The 19,838-nt window shown below is 53.1% G+C and overlaps 8 protein-coding genes across 8 annotated transcripts; 5 read left to right on the plus strand and 3 right to left on the minus strand.

Annotated features, from left to right (window-relative positions):
• Nucleotides 1–1,030: 1,030 nt before the first annotated feature.
• H6S33_002239 (uncharacterized protein) lies at nucleotides 1,031–2,176 on the minus strand (the record flags this gene model as incomplete). The annotated part of the gene is made up of 3 exons (XM_044833605.1): nucleotides 1,031–1,567; nucleotides 1,651–2,076; nucleotides 2,144–2,176. The coding sequence occupies 3 exons, from the start codon at nucleotides 2,174–2,176 to the stop codon at nucleotides 1,031–1,033; spliced, it is 996 nt and encodes a 331-aa protein (XP_044693382.1).
• Nucleotides 2,177–2,662: 486 nt separating this feature from the next.
• On the plus strand, nucleotides 2,663–3,628 carry H6S33_002240 (uncharacterized protein; the record flags this gene model as incomplete). Its single annotated transcript, XM_044833606.1, has 1 exon — nucleotides 2,663–3,628. The coding sequence occupies one exon, from the start codon at nucleotides 2,663–2,665 to the stop codon at nucleotides 3,626–3,628; it is 966 nt and encodes a 321-aa protein (XP_044693383.1).
• Nucleotides 3,629–5,651: 2,023 nt separating this feature from the next.
• Nucleotides 5,652–7,474, plus strand: H6S33_002241 (uncharacterized protein; the record flags this gene model as incomplete). The annotated part of the gene is made up of 3 exons (XM_044833607.1): nucleotides 5,652–5,747; nucleotides 5,799–7,285; nucleotides 7,354–7,474. 3 exons carry the CDS (start codon nucleotides 5,652–5,654, stop codon nucleotides 7,472–7,474), a joined length of 1,704 nt encoding a protein of 567 aa, XP_044693384.1.
• A 636-nt stretch (nucleotides 7,475–8,110) lies between these two features.
• Nucleotides 8,111–9,401, plus strand: H6S33_002242 (uncharacterized protein; the record flags this gene model as incomplete). The annotated part of the gene is made up of 3 exons (XM_044833609.1): nucleotides 8,111–8,339; nucleotides 8,446–9,286; nucleotides 9,362–9,401. The coding sequence occupies 3 exons, from the start codon at nucleotides 8,111–8,113 to the stop codon at nucleotides 9,399–9,401; spliced, it is 1,110 nt and encodes a 369-aa protein (XP_044693385.1).
• A 1,342-nt stretch (nucleotides 9,402–10,743) lies between these two features.
• H6S33_002243 (uncharacterized protein) lies at nucleotides 10,744–12,495 on the minus strand (the record flags this gene model as incomplete). The annotated part of the gene is made up of 4 exons (XM_044833610.1): nucleotides 10,744–11,193; nucleotides 11,256–12,062; nucleotides 12,126–12,381; nucleotides 12,446–12,495. The coding sequence occupies 4 exons, from the start codon at nucleotides 12,493–12,495 to the stop codon at nucleotides 10,744–10,746; spliced, it is 1,563 nt and encodes a 520-aa protein (XP_044693386.1).
• An 831-nt stretch (nucleotides 12,496–13,326) lies between these two features.
• On the plus strand, nucleotides 13,327–13,612 carry H6S33_002244 (uncharacterized protein; the record flags this gene model as incomplete). Its single annotated transcript, XM_044833611.1, has 2 exons — nucleotides 13,327–13,387; nucleotides 13,467–13,612. The coding sequence occupies 2 exons, from the start codon at nucleotides 13,327–13,329 to the stop codon at nucleotides 13,610–13,612; spliced, it is 207 nt and encodes a 68-aa protein (XP_044693387.1).
• A 547-nt stretch (nucleotides 13,613–14,159) lies between these two features.
• H6S33_002245 (uncharacterized protein) lies at nucleotides 14,160–16,423 on the minus strand (the record flags this gene model as incomplete). The annotated part of the gene is made up of 6 exons (XM_044833612.1): nucleotides 14,160–14,366; nucleotides 14,419–15,639; nucleotides 15,712–15,826; nucleotides 15,944–16,028; nucleotides 16,130–16,266; nucleotides 16,371–16,423. 6 exons carry the CDS (start codon nucleotides 16,421–16,423, stop codon nucleotides 14,160–14,162), a joined length of 1,818 nt encoding a protein of 605 aa, XP_044693388.1.
• A 1,591-nt stretch (nucleotides 16,424–18,014) lies between these two features.
• Nucleotides 18,015–19,322, plus strand: H6S33_002246 (uncharacterized protein; the record flags this gene model as incomplete). Its single annotated transcript, XM_044833613.1, has 1 exon — nucleotides 18,015–19,322. One exon carries the CDS (start codon nucleotides 18,015–18,017, stop codon nucleotides 19,320–19,322), a length of 1,308 nt encoding a protein of 435 aa, XP_044693389.1.
• Nucleotides 19,323–19,838: the final 516 nt, after the last annotated feature.

The raw sequence follows: 19,838 nt of genomic DNA on the forward strand, positions 1-19,838 counted from the left end.
ACCAGCCGGTATCCGCATAGCCGTGGAGGAGAACGGTGACTTCCGCAGCGCAGCCCACACCGAAGTTCCCTTTTTACGAGAACTAGAACAGCTTCGACTACCTACAGCTAGATATGATATCTAATATATACCACAGGACAGGTCTTTTGTGCACCATGTAAGATAGAAATATAGAGTTCTCCAGTTTCTCCCGCGCGCGGGAGAAAGAAATGGCTGGTGGGATGCAGCATCCATCACCTTTCCCTAAACATGGCTTGGGAGAATATTCTTAATTCTGGTACCAAGCTACATGTAGCTGGGATACAAAACAATCAAAAATGTACATACATACCCTTCTCCACCCTTTCCCTCCCTCCGTCCCACAAAAACTCTTTGGGGTGGGCGGGGTGCTGGTCGAGTGATACCCTATGACGCCCGAGATTGATTGATTGATTGTGACGCCCCGAGAAGTAGCTACTTGTATCTAACTACCTCCAAATCTGCGCCATTTGACTTATTTACTACCCTGCCATAGACTCGAGGTGTGTTTCTTGCCGTGCTTAATTGGGGGGGGGGGGGGGTATACTTGGCTATTTGTCTGTTTTATATCTACATGTACTACCTGTATGAGCGGTTTTCCGCGACTCTATTTCGGGCTGATATGTAGCTACATGTAGACATAGCGATTTTTTTGATCGATGGGTGCATAGATATAGTATACCAGGGTTATATTTTCAAGTCACTAGATGGGCATATATAAAGGGTTATGGAGCTGTAGACACAGTAGTCCGGATCTAAGCCTATAGGACTGTAGGTATGTAGATGCGAGCTTAGATAGATGGACGAGGCGGCGCCATGCAGAAAGAGCTATACACAATTGCAAACGCAACCACGCCGCTGCCAATGATTCTCGAGCCAGATTACTGTTCCTGCCAATGCAACGGCTGTCTATTAACCACTGCACCGTCCTATCCTACCAGCATCTAATCTAACCCTCCCCCTACCTTCCTTCAACTCTAAAGACTATATACACACCCCTGCCACCCCCCCTCTACCTCCTCCTCAAGAACCAATTAAACGCCAACTGCATGACCTCAGGCCCAAACGGCGACGGCACCTCCGTCTGCCCGGGCCTCGCCACGGGGTGGCGCAGATACACGGCGTGGCACGTGTTGTGGTTGACCTCGAGGTACTTTGGGATGAACGCGAAGGGCGGGAGGTAGTCTCTTGGCCGCCACGGGGTGGCGTAGGGCTTGCTGTAGTCGATGGGGTTGTTGGGGTCGCCTTTCTTGTGGGAGGAGGAGGGGGTGTCGAGAGAGAGGGCGGCGAGGGCCTCGTCGGGGGTCACGGGGTCGGGGGCCTCAGCGGAGGAGGCGGAGGCCTCGGCGGATTCAGAGGGTTCGGGGGATTCGGAGGCGGCGGCGGCGTCTTCGGGGGTCTCGGTGGACTCGGACTCGGACTCGGACTCGGTGAATTCAGAGGCGGACTTGCCGGTGCCGATTTTGGGGGCGCCGGTGGCGTAGAGGACCTTGGTCTGGTCGACGGAGAACATGTCGCCGGGGTTGAGCATGTAGTTCGGATGCGTCATCTATCCCCCCATTAGCACTCTCTCTTCCCCTCCCTTCCACCCCCACCCCTCATTCTCACTCCCCCCCCCAATACAAAACTCACCTTCTTCCCATTCACCTTCACAAACCCATGAATCACAAACTGCCTCGCCATCCTCGGACTCGCCGCAAACATGGCTCGATAACACGCAATATCCAGCCGCCTCTCCATGGGCCAATACAGCTGGCTCATATACGGCACGGCCTGCACACCCACGCCCTGGTCCGCGCCGACGCCGGCGCCGCGGCCAGCAGCCATGTGCGCGCCGCTGTGCTCGGCAAGGTCAACGCTGTACATGGGCACGACGGCCTTGAGCGTGCGCCGGAACATGGTCTGCCATTGGCGCGCCGTCAGGTACTCGCCGTGGTAGGCGCGCGTCTCGGCCTTGGAGGTCCACTTCTGCTGGAAGAAGGTGCGGCGCTCGAGGCGCGGGGGCCGCTGGCGGGTGAGGTTGTACAGGTTCCATTTGGACCAGGATTGGCGCATGCGCTGTCGGGGGTGTTAGTGGGGGGTGTGTCATTGGAGGGGGGGGGAGGGGAAGGGGGGGGGGGGGTACCGGGCGTTTGAGGGTGAAGAGCTTTTCGCGCATTGTGCTGGGTGGTGGGGTGGTGGTTGGCCGGGGGGGGTTGTGGATGGCGGGGTGCGTCGTGGTGGACGTTGCCGGTGTCAAAGTTTTCGGATGGTGGGGGCTTGGCGGGGGTCGAGTGAGATGCTGTGGCCGGGGATCGGGACCGCTGTGTCTGGCTGTGGAATGCAGAATGGGGGTTCTGTGTGTGCTGCAGCTGTCTCTGCGCGGTGGCGGTGGCGGGCTCTCGCTTGCACTGCTCTGCGCTGTGTTTCTGCTGCCCGCTGAAAGACGTCGTTGGGTGCCCGCGGATTAACGGTTAATCCGGGGAAGCGGCTGACTAACGGGACGCTCTTGGCGTGGCGGCAACGTTTCTCGAGTCAGCTCTCCAACCTTCAAACAGCAGCTCTCCACCATCTTATCTTCAACGCCCACAAAAACCAATACCAAAAACACCTCACATAACCAACACCCCCCAACACCCCCCAACCCCCCAACCTACCGCCCACCATGCCCCGCGCCGAAGCCGGCTCCCTCAAGTCGCTCAACAACAAAATGAAAGCCAAGGGCCTCCAACGCCTGCGCTGGTACTGCCAAGTCTGCGAAAAACAGTGCCGCGACGAGAACGGGTTCAAATGCCACACGCAGTCCGAGTCGCACGTCCGCCAGATGCTCGTGATCGGCGACAACGCCAAAAAGTTCATCACAGACTACAGCACGCAGTTCCAGCGCGACTTTTTGCTGCTGCTCAGGACGAGCCACGGCGAGAAGAAGATCAACGCGAACCACTTCTACCAGGAGTACATCGCCAACAAGGAGCACGTGCACATGAACGCGACGCGGTGGATCTCGCTGAGCGAGTTTGTGAAGCACCTTGGGCGCGAGGGCGTGTGTCGGGTGGAGGAGGGGGAGAAGGGGCTGTTTGTCAGCTGGGTGGATAGTGGTCCCGAGGCGATGCAGCGGCAGGAGGCGATTCAGCGGAAGGAGAGGCAGGACCGGGGCGACGAGGAGAGGGAGCAGCGCGCGATTAGGGAGCAGGTGGAGAGGGCGAGGAGGGATGCGGAGGTCGCGGGCAGGGACCTGGAGGGCGCGGAGGAGAGGGTGCTGAAGAGGGGGGAGGGCGAGAAGATTAAGCTCTCGTTTGGCGCGCGGAAGGTCGAGCCGGCGGAAGCTGAGGTGAAGGACGAGCCCGAGAAGGTCACGGAGTATACTACTGCTGCGCCGGAGACGAAGGCGGAGGCGCCCCCGCCGCAGCCGGCGAAGGTCTCGCTCAAGATGGCGGCGAATAAGCCGAAGAACGTCTTTGCGGCTAAAAAGAAGGACGCAAAGAAGGAGGCCAAGAAGGAGGCCACGGCAGCGCCAGAGAGGCCGATGAGCGCTGCCGAACGCATCATGAGGGAGGATATGGCGCGCAAACGGCTCAGAGGCGGGCCGGGGCCTGAGGGGCCGAGAGATACAAAGAGGCAGCGAGTTTAGTTCTTTTGTTTCTTTTTCTTTCTTTTTCTGTTTTGTGTTGGTTCTGGGCTTGGGTTGTAACATATATTTCTTTCCATTGGGTTGGGATAGTTAGTTAGCGGGTGGAATGCACTGAGAGTTGGAGATAGATATCTGTGTTTCTGTTGAAATTGAGATTCCTGGGCCTTAACCCGGAGTGCGGTTCGTGCCTGTATGTAATCATGGTCATTTCTATATAGCACTGTTCTAGTAATGGCAGCATTGGCAGATTTAGACCCCAACCCTTGTCACGGTGCTTTGAGTTGTAGGCCCATAGGTAGACTCATATCGAGTGTTCCTTTGTGGTTTGTATATACACTACTTGTGGTTGAGTAAATACTACTGCTATCATGACATTAAGGTCTGTTTGTCGGATTCTATGATTCACGGGTTATAGTTTCTGTCCTGGAATATATGAGCTGTCCTAGCATATAAAGAGGCCTACGCTTTATGCTTGGGTCTGTATAGGTACTCTATTGCAGGTAGCGGCGGCGGCGGCGGCGGTCTATGGCCTTTGTCTACCCAGAACAGACGTGATATCACAATCATGGCCTTGTGCTATATGTTGGTGAAGCTACAGACAGAATCGAGCATTTTTTCAATAGCTTGTTAGTTCAAACTGGCCAGCTTTGAGTGCTACTGTAGTCGCCGGATCCTGCTTATAAGAAGGCCAGTCAGTTCACTGGCAATTCTCATTTCATGCTTGTTTCAGCCGCCTGCCCTCCACCTCCAGCCCAGGCCTAGCTAGCTACATGTAGCTATTCCCAAGCTCGTATTCCTTTATGATAGCTGTCCTTTATCACTTTGAATAGGACCTAACTGGGCCGCCCATAATATAACCCCACGCCATCTCACGCAAAATTATTAATAGCGCCCCCCCGGTACGGTAGTGGTCAATCGTACACATCTGTCTGGCTTTGTGTAACTACGATGGCCCCAGAAATCATCCGAGTGGTATGGTATGGTATGGTATCTGCGCCACATGTCAAGATGTGGCTGTTTGTTCGATGAACAAGTAAAGGGTTTCATGGGGTTCTCTATTGAGAACTGTATATATAATACCTACCCCGGAGATGCCCTGGGAGGTGGGAGGTGGTGCGGCGAGGATTCGGTTGATGCGGATCCATTTAGCGACTCTTCCAGAAGACACGACCGGTGCTGTGTGCTGTACCTTGCATAGCCACCGACCACACACGCACGCGCCACTTACATGGGTGTTGTTGTTACCCCTGTCCTGGGTAGGGTGTCTAAGGTGGCCTTTAATTCTCAACGGTCACAGGTAGACAGCTGAAGTGCACTTGCTGTGGTAAGATGGGCAGAGGATGGATGGATTGGTGGATGGATATATGGAGTGGAACGGATGGAAGAGGGACGAAGGCCAGGAACATCCGTTGATGGTGTCATATATGGGCTGCTGCCCTCCCTTCCCTCTCTCCCGGCCCCCCGCCTCGATACTGCTGCTGTTCCCCCCCCCCCCCCCCCCCCCGTATATCAATTCAATCTGTCTGCCCATTTCTGCTTGCTGGCTGCGGGTGCTGCTGTACTGCTGTAGGTAAATTGATCGAGTGGTGATTCGCGCGTGTGGGTTTCATATATTTCTGTGTATTGGGGTCTCGGATATCTGGCCTCTACTAGCATTCTGCTGCACGCTGCACTCCTGGCTGGTCAACTGCGAGTCTACTTTTCTCTCCCGCTCCCTCTTATAACTTCTCCTTGCTTCCGGAGCTTTATAATCAGGGCCTGTTCCTTACACATCCGGGTCATTTTTTTTTTCTCCTTCTCCTTCTCTTTCTCTTTCTCTCTCCTTTCCCGTCCCGTCTACTACATACTTTAAATATCTTTAGCCAGCAGAATTCCACTCTACAGTTTTCTGCTTCTACTTCTTCTTCTTCTTCTTATTCTCGAGTGCACCTATTTGTCCTCTTGTGCAACACTCACTCTGTGAATACCTACCCACCTACCCACAACTGCTTCTACAACACCCCCGAAAGGACCACCTCCCACAATGCGGATCGCCCGCACCTCCCAGCTCCTAGCCGGGGCCGCACTGCTCTCCTCAACCCTCATCGAGGCCGCCGCCCCGCCACCCAGCGTCTGCAATGTAACTTCCCGCACCCACCCACCCCCTGGAGCACCCTACTCACATGTACAGAACTCCCCGAGCGAGCTCGTGCCCGACGGCTGCGCCTCCTACGACACCATCGAGCGCCTCAACAAGAAGCTCAACCCGCTGCTGAAGGAGATCACCCACGACACTGACTACTTTAGCTACTACCGCCTCGACCTCTTTGGGCGCACGTGCCCCTTCTGGGACGACGAGGGCATGTGCGGCAACATTGCCTGCGCCGTGACCACCATCGACGACGAGAAGGACATCCCCGAGATCTGGCGCGCGGAGGAGCTGGGCAAGCTGGCGGGGCCCAAGGCGTCGCATCCGGTGAGTCGGGAGCCGACGGAGCCGTCGCCGCTGAAGGGCGCGCTGGGCACGGACCGCGAGGAGAGCTGCATTGTGGAGGAGGATGAGTGCGATGAGAGGGACTACTGCGTGCCCGAGGACGAGACGGAGGGCAGCAGGGGCGACTATGTGTCGCTGATTGAGAACCCGGAGAGGTTCACGGGGTATGCGGGGGCCGGCGCGCAGAATGTCTGGAAGGCGATATATAGGGAGAATTGCTTCGACAGGCACCCGGAGCTGGAGGAGCCGAAGGGGTCCGCGGGGTTCTCGAAGAGGAACCCGGCGGCGATGGAGTTTGCGGGGGTGATGCAGGAGAAGGGGAAGCATGAGTTTGGGGTTGGGAAGGACGGGAAGCAGAGCCTGGTGGAGCTCGATGCGGACGATGAGTGTCTGGAGAAGAGGGTCTTCCATAGGGTCATCTCGGGCATGCATGCGAGTATCTCAATGCATCTGTGCTGGGACTACTTGAACCAGTCTACGGGTGAGTGGGGCCCCAACTACGAGTGCTTCATGTCCCGCTTCAAGGGACACCCGGAGCGTGTACAGAACATCTACTTTAACTACGCCCTCCTTGCCCGCGCCGTCTCGAAGCTCCAGAACTACCTCCAGGACTACACTTTCTGCTCCGGCGACACTTACCAGAGCCGTATTACCAGGGCTAAGGTCCTCAAGCTTGCCAAGACCGCTGCCTCCGCTGAGCCAATCTTTGATGAGTCTCTCATGTTCCGGGGCGAGGTGGCAGGTCTCAAAGAGGAGTTCCGCAACCGCTTCAGGAACGTCTCCAGGCTCATGGACTGCGTCGGCTGTGACAAGTGCCGTCTGTGGGGTAAAGTCCAGACGCAAGGATACGGAACTGCCCTCAAGGTCCTCTTCGAATTCGACGAAGACGCTGAGCCCGGCGTTAACCCTGTCCTCCGCCGCACCGAGCTCGTTGCGCTCGTCAACACCCTTCACCGTGTATCCGACTCCCTCGTTGCCCTTGACGCCTTCAAGGCCATGTGGGACCAGCGCCAGGCCGAGGAGCTGGAAGCGAAGAGAGAGGCGGGTCGCAGAGCGGCTGCGGGGCCTAGAAAGGAGGGGGAGGTTGAGCCGACTATCAAGGAGCTGTTCGTGGAGGAGGTTAAGGTCGTTTGGATGACGCTCATGTTTGTCATGAGGAGTTGGTACGAGGTGCCGAAGCATCTGTAAGTTTTATCTCGCTCTCTGTGTCTGTGAAGTAGAAGTGGATAGGAGGCTAATTGGCAATACATAGGATGATCATTGGACTGTCGGAGGCGAGTCAGCTGTGGGATCGCGCGATGGGGCGGGCGCCCAGAGAGGCGTTCTATAGCTGGAAGGGGGACAACTATCTTAACCCCAAGAACGAGCTCTAGCTAGCTAGTTGGTTTTGTGAATTTAATTAGGAGGGTTCCTTTTTTTTTCTTTTATAGCTGTTTTTCCATCTCATCTCGTTTTGGGGGGGTGTTTTGTTTCTTGGTTTTTTTTTTTTTTTTTTTTTTTCTCTTATTTACCAATTAGTTTTTTTTTGTCTCTCTGCCCTTTTTGTGTTTGAAAGGGTGGGAGTGTATAAAGTTATTCCTTTGGCGGTTGTGTATGAATGCGTGCGTGGTAGATGAGTGTTATTTTAGTGGTGCGGAATTGGGACGGGGATGGAATTGAAGTGGTTCCGTCAATAGTCAGTATTAGTGCAGTGCATGTGCGGGTGAATGAGCGCGATTGAAGAAAAGTGCCTCCTGGAGAGAGAGTGATATTCCATGTCCCCCACTCTGACGCGTATGTAGAGTAGCTCCACGGCACCGCCAAGCCCTAGCTCCACCCCACGTCAGTTAGCACCATACCAACCCACACCCTGAAGCTCCCCCTCACCATCACCAACCTCACACCTCACAACATCATCAATCCACACACCACTCCAACGATAGTAGAGTGCTGCTCCTATCCCCTCCATCCATCCACTCCATACCCCCAATTAACCAATTAACCCCCACCACCAACCCCCAACAGTAACAATGTCCCCCCACCCCCAAGCCCACCTCCTATTCCACGCCCCCATCGCAGACCACTCCTTCTCGGCCGACAGGAGCCTCCTAGCCGTGTCCAGAGACATCAAGGTCGAGCTCTACGGCCACGAGGCGGACGGCAGCTTCAAGTTTAAGGAGGAGCTCGTCGGCCATGATAAGACCGTCACCAGTGTCGATATTGCGGCCAAGAGCGGCAGGATTGTGACGTGCTCGCAGGGTAGGTTTTGGCTTCCTTTCCGGTTGGGTTAAGAGTGGTTTGTGGTTGCGGGAGTGCTCTTAAGCTCGCGGATTGGAGGTTTTGAATGCTCGACTAACGTCCCCAGACCGCAACGCCCTCGTCTGGGAGCCCTCCCCCACCGGCTGGAAACCTACCCTCGTGCTCCTCCGCCTCAACCGCGCCGCAACCCACGTCCGCTGGTCCCCCGACGAATCCAAATTCGCCGTCGGCTCCGGCGCGCGCGCCATCGCCGTCTGCTACTTTGAGCAAGAGAACGACTGGTGGGTGTCCAAGCACCTCAAGAAGCCCCTACGCTCCACGGTCCTCTCCCTCTGCTGGCACCCCAACAGCGTGCTCCTGGCCGCCGGCTCCGCCGACGCCCACGCCCGCGTCTTCTCCGCCTTCATCAAGGGCGTGGACCAGCGCCCCGAGCCCACGGCCTGGGGCGAGCGCATCCCGTTCAACACCGTCTGCGGCGAGTACATGAACTCGTCGGGCGGGTGGGTGCACGCCGTTGCGTTCTCGCCGAGCGGCGATGCGCTTGCCTTCGCGGCGCACGATTCGAGCGTGACGGTGGTGTATCCGGCGGCGCCGGACGCGCCGCCGAGGGCGGTGGTTACGGTTACTACGCAGATGCTGCCGTTTGTGGCGCTGTGCTGGACGAGGGAGGATCAGCTTGTGGCGGCGGGGCATGATTGCCATCCCGTGGTGTTTGAGGGGAGTGTGGAGGGGTGGCGGCAGGCGTATGCGGTCGATGATCCGAATAAGGCGCAGCAGGGCGCGGCGCAGGAGAGCTCGGCGCTTAATATGTTTAGGCAGATGGACCTGAAGGGGAAGAGTGGGGTCGGCGATGATGCGAGTCTGAAGACGATACATCAGAACTCGATTGCGAGCTTGAGGGCGTATGAGAGCGCGGGGGGAGAGGTGGTGAGGTTTAGTAGTAGTGGGTATGGGCTTTCTTCCCCCCTTTTTTTGTGTTGTGTGGTTATCTGTTGTTTTGGGTGAGACTGATTTGTGTGTAGTGTTGATGGGAGAATCGTCATCTTCCCGGTTGCGCAGTAGACGTGGATCAGAGCGGTGCCGATACCGATACCGGTACCGATACCCTGGAGGACTGGGTTGGTTTGTGAGTCTGGAGGTAGTTAGTTGGTAGAAATCATCAAGTAGATACATAACGTAGTGGCAGAGAGAAATATCATATCGTTGCCGTATTCTTATGTGTTGTGATTGAGTGATGAAGAGCGAAGTGAGCGTGAAGTGCTAGTGTGGTGAGTGCAGTGGCCGAGTGAGATACTATGACCGGTTTCTTGGCACTGGCGGGTGTAACGAAAAGAAACCACTGCAGTTCGAAAGCACTTTCGAACCACAGTCAAGTAGATACATTGATAAAGTGAATTTCCACGCTCTTGACCGAGGTGTCCTTCCGGTTGATAGTACCTATTTGTACAGCCTGTCATGATGGAATCAATCCTAGCTTTCAGCTACATTGACCAGAGGCAGTAACTAACCTCCTCCTCCTCCTCCTCCTCCTCCCATAGCTATAGCCACGCCCACCAAAATGTCCCGTAGGTACAATCCACTTTGTGTTTACCACACCATAGCTATACCGGTGTTCCACAACACAAAGCGCCCGCCCGGCACATCCATATCACGAGGCCCTCTAAAGTCAACATCTGGTCCAAGCCCGCGACTGCTGTGGAATAAGCTCTCGTGGGCTATGGTACCGGGTTTACTAACGATGGGGCGCGGGGGGAGGGGGGGGAGTTAATCATGGTTGCTTTTTCGGTCTGGTGCTATCATGGCTTGGTTGGTGAGAAGGCGTTTATGGGGGGTGGAGCCCGGGGCACAGAGATATGTAGTAGCGTACTGTGACGAGACAGAGAGAGTCATCAGGTCAGTACCAACCCGGGCAGGTCGATGATAATGATTATGGGCCTTTTCTATGCGACAAGTGCACAATCACGGAATATCACTCGAATAGCTCCGATTCTAGTACTGCAGGGTAAATCACCACACCACATTCCAACGTAGCACCTCACCATCATCGCCAGCCCGGTTCTGGGCAGGAAAGAAGTCTTGCATATTCTATCGCAGCTCAAAGAACCCACATAATTTGTACATGGGAATAAGATAGCTCAATATTCAGCAACCCCCCACCCACCTCCACGCTCATGAATTGGATCCGCTTTCCTCTACAGATTGGTATAGACAAGACAAGCCCACTCCTACCAGCACCGCATACTTTTTTCCCGCCACAGCAAAGGGTGGGAAAAAAAGGCAAAAAAGGGGGCTATGCTAATAAACCGGGGGAAATAAAAGGGAGAAAAAAGAAAAAGGAAAAAAGAAGCACAAAATCACAAAACCGCCTCCCGGCCAGTCTCATAAACTAAACTACACTGGGCCCTCAACCCGCATGCTCGACAATCTCGCTCTTCAACAGCCCGCCCTTCACCGTGTGCCTCAACTGCTCTGGCACGGGCTTCTCCACATAGTCCCACTCCTCGCTCCCCTCTGCCGCGTGCGGGATGTCGATGTTGATTGCGGTGCTCTTACTCGTCAACACCTCAATGTCGGGGTTGGTCTTGCTCAGGTATATCGTGCCGCCGTCGCACTGGTCGACCTGGACCGTAGGCGCGCTGCCGTTGATCTGGAGCGAGAACGAGTTGGACTTGATGATGTCGATCGAGGACACGAGGTTATCAACGATCACACCCGTCTTGGTGCACTCGTTGATGGACACAGCATTAATCTTGCCGTTGATCTGAATCACGGTATTTTTACAGCGGAAGATAAAGACGGATTGGTTGATTTCGACGTCCTCGAGGACGAGAGCGCTTTCATTTTCGTAGTTTTCCTAATGCGGCGTTAATAATAGCTACAATGTAGTAGCAGTATATGCAGGGTGGGAGGGTGTACAATCATCCACTTGTTCCCATCCAACTCCTTCTTTGGTGGCTTCTTCATCGTCAGCCCTGCTGGCTTCGCTCTCGTCGGCGGCGCTGGGGACTTCCCGCGCAGGCTTCCTGAGGACCCCGGCCTCGCGGCAGGAACCACAGAACTGGCGCGCAGCGACGGGTTCTTGTGCGTCATGTCCTCCTTGCTCACCTTCCTCAAGCCCGCCGTGACATCTGCACCGCGGTTGATCGCCGCAAACACCGAGCTGACAGGGTCTGCCTTGGGTGAGCTGCTCCCATCCAGTGCCGCCAAATTCGGTAGTGGCGGAGGAGGTGGGGGTGGCGCCCCGCCCGAGAACCCGAAAGCATTAGAACTGGAAGCACCGTCCAGAGCCAACAGGGCCTCCCTTGCATCAATCCCTTTAGCGTTCCATGTCAGTCCTGCAGGATACCACTTCTTCGTGTACGCCTGCAACGCGGTGATCCAGTTATAGATGGAGCGCACCCACTCGACGCCCGCAGGCTCCTTCGTCGTCAGGATGCGGTTTCCCCAAAACTGCGCTCCACCGAGGGTCTCTCCAATGTGTTTTGGGGGGGCCATGTCGGTTGCAACCCAGGTGAGACTGGTGATGCCCTCGCTGATGGTCTGGAGATAGGTGATGTGACGCGAGGCGCGGTTGGACTCGCAAATGTTGGAGGCGTTTGCCCATTCGCGCTGCATCGATGTCAGGAGGTCCATGAACTGCGTGGACCCCTCAGGCTTGCGCGCTTTGGTCGTGATCAGGAGGAATTTGCGTTGTGCGGCGAAGCACTTTTCGACAGCTTTGCTCTGCAAACTAAGTTAGTGGAGCTCCCCATGGAGTATGTGCGTGTGAATGAGAGTGGGCCATACCTGCTCAATGATAAGCGACTGGTCAAGAGCTTTACTCTTCTCAACATATGTCGCTACAGGGCCCGCAATAAGCTCATCAAACTCCTCAACGTTCGGAGGAAGCTCCTCTTGGACAACGGGGGGCTGCGGCAGTGGGACGTTCCTGATTGTCGATGCTGCACTCTCAGTGCTCTGGATCTGCTGCGTGGTACTGCTGGACGCCGCGTAGCTTGGGATTGAAGCAATATCTTCGAGACGAGACGTTGCGGCCTCGAGCCTAGCTTCTAGTGTCAGCAGAGCTATCTAAGAACCTGGGGGAGAAGGAGCGAGAGGGAACAAACCTCTTGATGAGGGTCGTTAGGTTGTGCATTTGTGTAGGATGGGCAGCCATGGTCGTGATGAAGTGTGGGGAGTATTGGGGAGCGGGGGGAGTAGAGAGTCGGTGGTGGCTTTCAGGGGGGAAGATGGGGTGAGGGGTGAGCTTGTAGGGCTGGGTACTTGGAGGGGGCTGTGTGGGTTACCCGGGCGAGGCCGAGTGAGCTGTGGTGAGCTTGTGGGACGTGAGGTTACAGATGAGTTCCGTAATGCATAGCACGCAGTGGGCAGTAGTAGGTACAGCGTCTCAGGAACTGAACATTGGGATCCAATCCCCATCATGCACTGAAGATCCCCAACTCCAGTAAGTACATACATACAGAAACAACTGTGAAACCACTGTCGCATTATGGCAATGCCATTAAACATGCGGGATCAATATTATTACTATCATATCATCCTAGTTCTGTAAAAATATCTCGCCCTGCAGTAGCACAGCATGTATGTACCTACATGTAGCATTCGGTAGAGCCCACAGCTCCTCATAGAACATGTTACACAGTTATCCCTCTCAACCCCAACCCACACAGACGCACTCCCGCAGAGCCTCACCACCACCAAACCAAACCAGCTAGGGCAAACCCTACCCACACACAACGACCCAGTCCACCCCTCCGCCCTCTCCGCCAAAGCACGCATCACGAAAAAAAAAAAGATAATACCCACTTCGCAACCACCCACCTCACACTACCCTCCCAAAACCGAATTTTCGAACCTCCCGCTTCGTCAAAAATCCTCAAATCGTACGTCTTTTTTGTTTTCGCCCCCCCGATGGAAACGGCTGGGAAAAATTGATGACGGGGACAAAATTGGCTGACTGGGTGAGGGGGGAATTATAGATCAAAAAATGGATTCTGGAAAGGCTGCCGTTAAGCTCGTCAAGGTCGTCAAGGTCCTCGGGCGCACTGGTCCGTAACCTCCTCCTCTCTACCAACTTTCCAGCGATACAACCACCCAGAATCCAAAAACCCTAACCAATATAAACAGGATCCCGTGGAGGCGTGACCCAGGTTCGCGTCGAGTTCATGGACGACACCACTCGTTCTATTATCCGTAACGTCAAGGGCCCCGTCCGTGAGAACGACATTCTCTGCCTCCTTGAGTCCGAGCGTGAGGCCAGGAGACTGAGATAAGCGGTTTCGTGTGTTCGCTGGGGTTCTCTTTTTTCAATGTTTTTCGCTACAATATAAAAAAAAATGGAATTGGGCTTCCCTTTTTTAGTCCGGATAGGAAAAGGATTTAGGGGTGGAATGTACCGGTAGGATTTTTTTTTACAAAAAACAAAACTATCGGGGATTTCAACGTTTTTGGCCAATTTCTTCTCTCTGTTTTCTGGGTGTGGTTGGGAATAATGGAGTGTGGGACTTGTTGATATATCGGCGTTTAATGATTCATATTCGACTTTACGAACCGGTACTCGGGAACCTTCAAGATTATGGATATTGGGGATATTTGAAGATTTTAGAAGAGCCAGTAAGAACCGGAACTAGATTATATATTCGCCAACCCCCAAACGCAGCAAACTTCGAACATTCCCCCATACACGACAATTTCGTAACATATCCAATGTTTATCGAATCCAAAAGAAGCTGCTATTATACCATGAAATGCGAAAGGAAGAAAAGATGTAAAAAAAAAAGAGAAGGGACAAATTAAACAAGTGATACCAATTGCCCACCTCTATAGCTGTGCCAACATAGTCTCCAAAGAGTGCCGATCATACTTGACATATTTGTCCCTCATCAAGTCCTTATACTTATCATAAAACCTGCCATAAAGCGGGCCAATAAATCCAATCTCTTTGGCCAGCATGGTACGTACTTCCTTATCAGGAAATGTGTACTGCTTATGTCTCTGCACAAGGTCCTCAAACGCCGTATTGAAGTTCTATCCTAAATCAGTCCTGTACCACCCCAAAACTAAGAGCATTAAAACTTGCCTTGAACTTCTCTTTGACGCCCTCCTTCTCCTTACTAGTTAGTGTGACCTTCCCCCCTGAGTGCTGCTTCGTGTATGTGACGTCCATCAGGTACGCTGCACATTCCTTCCACTGCTCCATGTACATCTTTACAGCGTCTTTTCTCCACTTCTCGACCTTCTGCTGCGCTTCCCGAGACATGATATTCGCCAGGTCGCTCTTCCGGATATTGCTCTCAATATAGTGAACATTGTTTACCATAAAGACCGCAACCGTGGATGTCTTCTTGATCATCACCCTCGCTTTCTGCTCCAGCTCATGTATCAACTGATCAATGGCATCAAGACAGAACTGCGACAGCAGCTGCACTCCATCCGCACCAACGTCAAAGGCCGACATTGTAGGTGCAGTATATGGCTTGTTACCATGCCAATTTCCCTCTCCCAAAGAGACCAAAAGACCTGATATCGCATTAGGATAATCTGACATTCTTCTGAGTCGGGCCATGACGTTCGTGGTCAGCTCTGCGACAGTATTGTCCAATGGTAGAGCAACTGTGCTTGACCCACTCTTCTTGATGTCCTCAAGAAAATGCGAGAAACTGCTTTGCGCGGTGAGCCGCAGCGGTTTCAGGGCCTCCGTGAACTCGCGCTGCTCGCCTGTTTTTGTCTTTAGACGCAGACTGGCGGGCTGGACGTTCTCAATAACGTCGTATGCGAGGAAACAGTCTGTCACCATGTTTGCCTTGACGAATGCGTTTAAATCTGCTAGGGTCTTTTTGAAGACGCCCATAGGCTGCAGCGTAGTATTACTGTACACAGTTGGCCACTCCGAGGACGGGAAGAGATGGCAGATATTGTCGTACTCGGCCTCGAAGATTGCCTCGAGGGCGTTTGTGTACATCGATATGCCATTCGAGCCCTTATCGTACGGTGCAACAGTGACGCGGCGAGTAGTATTTACCGTTGCAAGGGCCAGGGAGGCCAACGAGTTGGTCATGTAGGGACCACGGACTTCGGCATATATTGTGTTTGCATTGGATTGGATACCGGAGGACTGGGCGAGTGTCGATGAGAGAAAATCATTGAGCACCGCAAGCATGTTGACCTTCTCAGAACTAAAAGTCGGGAACGGCAGTTCCTTTGTGATGTAATGGAGTGGTTCGACAGACTTGGACTCTTCTGCCAATGCTTGCCTGAATAGGTCTTCCAGCTGCAAGCTTCCGGCTTTGAGCAGGCCGGTCTTAATTCCGGGTTAGCCAAAAATCCTCTCGATTTCCTTCCAAGTTGTGGGGACATGGATGTGTATGCAGACCATCTGCCCGACCGCTTTCTGGGAGCTTCTCAAGTTAGACTTTTTCAAAGTCCCCATTGCCTCGTTGATCCTCTTGAGAGCAGCAAGATACTCGGTCAATCCAGTCGCCTTGGGTCTATTGAACGGATGAACAAACCGAGTAAGCTATCCATTGTATTGTAAAAAAAAAAAAAAAATTGTAGGGTAAAACAGAAAACATTGCCATCGAATGACAAGCTGCAAGGGAACCCACCCCCGACGAATGACGCCTTCCTCCTGAGAAACGACATCTGCAGGTTGTCGTATCTTATCGATTGCGGCTATGGCATCATCGATATCTGTCAAAAGTGTCCAGTTCATCAGCCTCCGTCATCGTCATCGCGCCGCCCCATAAAGAATTTTTTTTTCCCCATCCCGCCAGCGAATAGAATCTGCTCACTCCCAGCAAGGGCCGTCAGGGACTGTGTCTTGCTGTAAATCGGTTTCACAGCCTGTTCGACATTCTGGGCGCTAGCTGAAAGCTTCTTCAAGCTTAACGAGATCTTGGTAGTGAGATCTGCGGTCTTCGATAGCTTCCTGTGGGGAGGGAGGCAGGTAACGAGAGGTGAACCCTGGGTCAGGAAATGAATTGCTTCTAGAATGCTCCGGGGGGAAGATGGATGGGGTGGGATGAGACTCACGACTCGAGAACCTCGACCTCAGCAGACAGCTCGTCCATCCGAAGGCCGTTCATGATGGACGTCAAGGGGGGTATGTGAAGGGACTTGTGGGGTGGACTGTGGGGGGAGAGAACTACAAAGATTCTGACCCTGGGGGGTGGGTGGGTGTGAACGGGTGAGCGGGTGAGCGGGTGAAAAGCTGTAGGGGGGGTAAACGGTAGTTTAGTTTGGTACGTAGGATAGGTAGCTGTGTTGGGTGGTTTGTTTCCGACGAAGAGAGCGTTGTCGTTGGACCGTCAGTGAGATGTCTCACCCCTGTTTGGTGGTTTCAAGCGTGCAGATCTATCTTACGAGGGGACGCGGCGGGAATTGAGTTCCCCCAACCAAGAACCTTTTTCGCAGTGTTCTAGAAAACGACACACTGCAGGCCAAGTCTAGACCAAGACCCAGTCGGATTCCCCCACGGTTCGGAGCCTCTCAATACCCGGATCTGTCTTCCTTGGAAGGGGAAATAATAACTTTATTCATTGTGTCACTACTACTCTCTCCATGCACCTACACATATGCAGCCTTTGATCTTCAGAACTCGGCAATAGTTGGGGGAATGAGGATAGCTAGCCAGGGAACACCGATTTTCAGTATCTTTATATGAAAATCCTCTCTTCATGCTGGCACAAGCTTATTGCTCAACCCATTGTGTACCTTGGACATGCATCGTCTGGGCCCTCGATAGTCAGGACCCTACTCGTCAGACTCTCCAGGCGCTCGGGCTCTGGGCCATGCCTGGAGAACGAGAGTGAGGTGATGTGGGTCCCAGCCTACCACCAAACAACACACGCAACAAGGGTTTTAGATCTCGAGTCATGGATCTCCTCATCCAAGCTTTTTCCCTTGTCATCTCGCCTAAGAAGGGTCTATGTACTATGCAACAAGAAAAGTAAAAAAAAAAAAAAAAGAAGAAAAAGGGTTCAGCTTACATAGTTTAGTCCATTTCACAAGCTGGTGGTGGGGTTGGTTGCGGGAAAGGGACCTTTCCACAGGCCGGAGTGGCCAGTAGGGAACTAGGATGATTGGAAGCGGGCTAAGGTATAATGACATCAGGGCGCGTGCTCTACCAGTAAGGCGAAACAGAGCCGCACGTTTTTTACCCTCCCTCCACACCGGAACCAGCCGCGGATATGTGCAAGTTCCAATGCAATTAGAGATACCCCTTCACCACCCCATCTGCGGCTATTTGCTCTCTCGACTCTTCCCCCCTGTCCGGGGGTGCCTACATATAGGTGCATGTATCTACTCATAATGGAGGTTGGATCTCTTCCCCCCACACCTTGTCCTTCGTTCAATTCCCGTCCTAATAATCATTCACCTAATACTATTACTACCTAAACTATACTCTACTACGACGTCTACTGCTACTACTACTACTGCTGGCTAAGATAAGTTAGTATTTAGCGTGTGCTCCACAACCGACACAAATATCATTACCAGCATTATTAAGCATCACATATCACGAACCTGTTAATCCGCCATCCGCCCAACGACTTTTTACGAATAAACATCACTACCTTTCTACCATTTACACTTGAACGAATACCAGCCCCTATATATTCCTTACAAAAGATTTAAAAGAAATCATATATATACATTCATAAAATACACCCTCAAATGCCACATTCCGAAGCCGATATCGATGGAGCCTATTCCACTACCGGCTTCACCTGTACATCCTGTGATGTGACATTTGGTGATCCTGATGACCTCAAATCTCATTACACTAAGCATCCCAAGCACCACTACTGTGACCGATGCCAAATGCACTTCTCCACGTACGAGCACTTCCTCCAACACCTCCTCGACTCACCCAATCACAACATTTGCATCACATGCCGCCTCGACTTCCGCACGCCCACCTCCCGCAACCAGCACTTCCGCACATCCCCTAAACACATCTTCTGCGGTCGTTGCAACGAACACTATAGTACCACCGCCGCCCTTTCCTCCCATCAGGAACGGTCCCCGCACCACCACCACTGCCGCGCCTGTGCCCTCGACCTCCCATCCCACAAGGAGCTCCTCCGCCACTATAAAGCTGACCCTACCAAACACCTCTACTGTATCCCCTGCAATGAGCTCTTTCCCACAGTAAAGCATCTTCGTGCTCACATTAAGGGTAAAAAATGCAACCATTTCTGTGACCGCTGCAACACCCACCATTACACAACCACCTCCTACAAGTCCCATATTACCACCTCGCCCAACCACCATCCGTGTGACCGCTGCAGCGCCGACCTCCGCTCCGCTGATGATCTCGCCGCACATCAACGCCACGCCCACCCGTTCAAAAAGGTCTCCTGCAAATCACCGGCGTGCATGCGCTCCTTCGAGACATGGGAGCAGATGCTAGCCCACCACACTAAGATGCATAAGCAGTTTTATACCTGCCCTGTTGCGAGCTGTCGTGAGAATTTCATGAGTGAGGGCACGATGCTGTCACATTTTCAGCGCGCGCACAAGAACCAGGTGCGCTGCAAGGCGGCATCCTGCGTGGACTCGTTCGAGTCGATCGAGGACATGCTCTCCCACTACAGCAAGTGTCACCGACTGCTGAAAGGGTTTCCATGCTTTAATTCACGGTGTACGAAGATCTTTAAGACACTACCAGAGGCAACGAGACACTCGAAGGAGCCACATTTGGCGTGCGCGGTGAGGGAGTGCAGGGAGGTGTTTCCAAATAGGCAGGGGATGGTTACACATATGTTTGGGAAGCACTCGGCGTGTGGTGTGTGTAAGGAGAAGGGCGGGGAGAGGTGGGTGTTTGGGGATCGCTGGGAATGTGAGGAGCATTTTAGGGAGAGCGCGCATTTGTATTGTTGGCTGTGCGCGGAGATGTTTTTAGAGAGGGGGATGTTTGAGAGGCATCATGAGGAGAAACATAGGGATGGGAGGAAGGAGACCGTAGAGGAGGTCGAGTAGTTGTGGATAAGTTCACTCTCCTTTAATTTGCTTTGGTGGTGGCTTTTTAACTTGTTTATATATATATATCGTTCGTAATGATGTGTTGGTACATATTTTTAGTATTAGTTAGCGTCTAGTCTTTTTTTTCTCTTTATTTTTTCTATTTCTCTTCTTTATCCTTTACGGTCTGGTTTTACCCGTTACATGCATTCATGACCTTTACGACGACATTCATTACCCCTACATTTTCTTTGTATGTACCTATACCCTCCTTTATACCCTTTTCCTTTTCTCGGACCAAAAGCAACATCTGGACATGAGCGTATGGCGTTGGTGGGCAAAAAATAATATCTACAATTGCTAATATAAGTATATCTGTTAAATGAATGCCCCGAATGTCGGAGACAGACGGGGTCGCGGGTGGAATGGTACAAAGTTGCCTATCTAAGTTTAGTTCACTATGAATCAATGATTATTCAGCCAAATCCACCACAGCCTGGGAGCATTTTCCGGCGTAGTCTCTGGCGGTCATTC

Source organism: Morchella sextelata, assembly GCF_020137385.1.
Source record: "Morchella sextelata strain SCLS chromosome Unknown scls_12, whole genome shotgun sequence".
In the NCBI taxonomy this organism is placed as follows: Eukaryota; Fungi; Ascomycota; class Pezizomycetes; order Pezizales; family Morchellaceae; genus Morchella; species Morchella sextelata.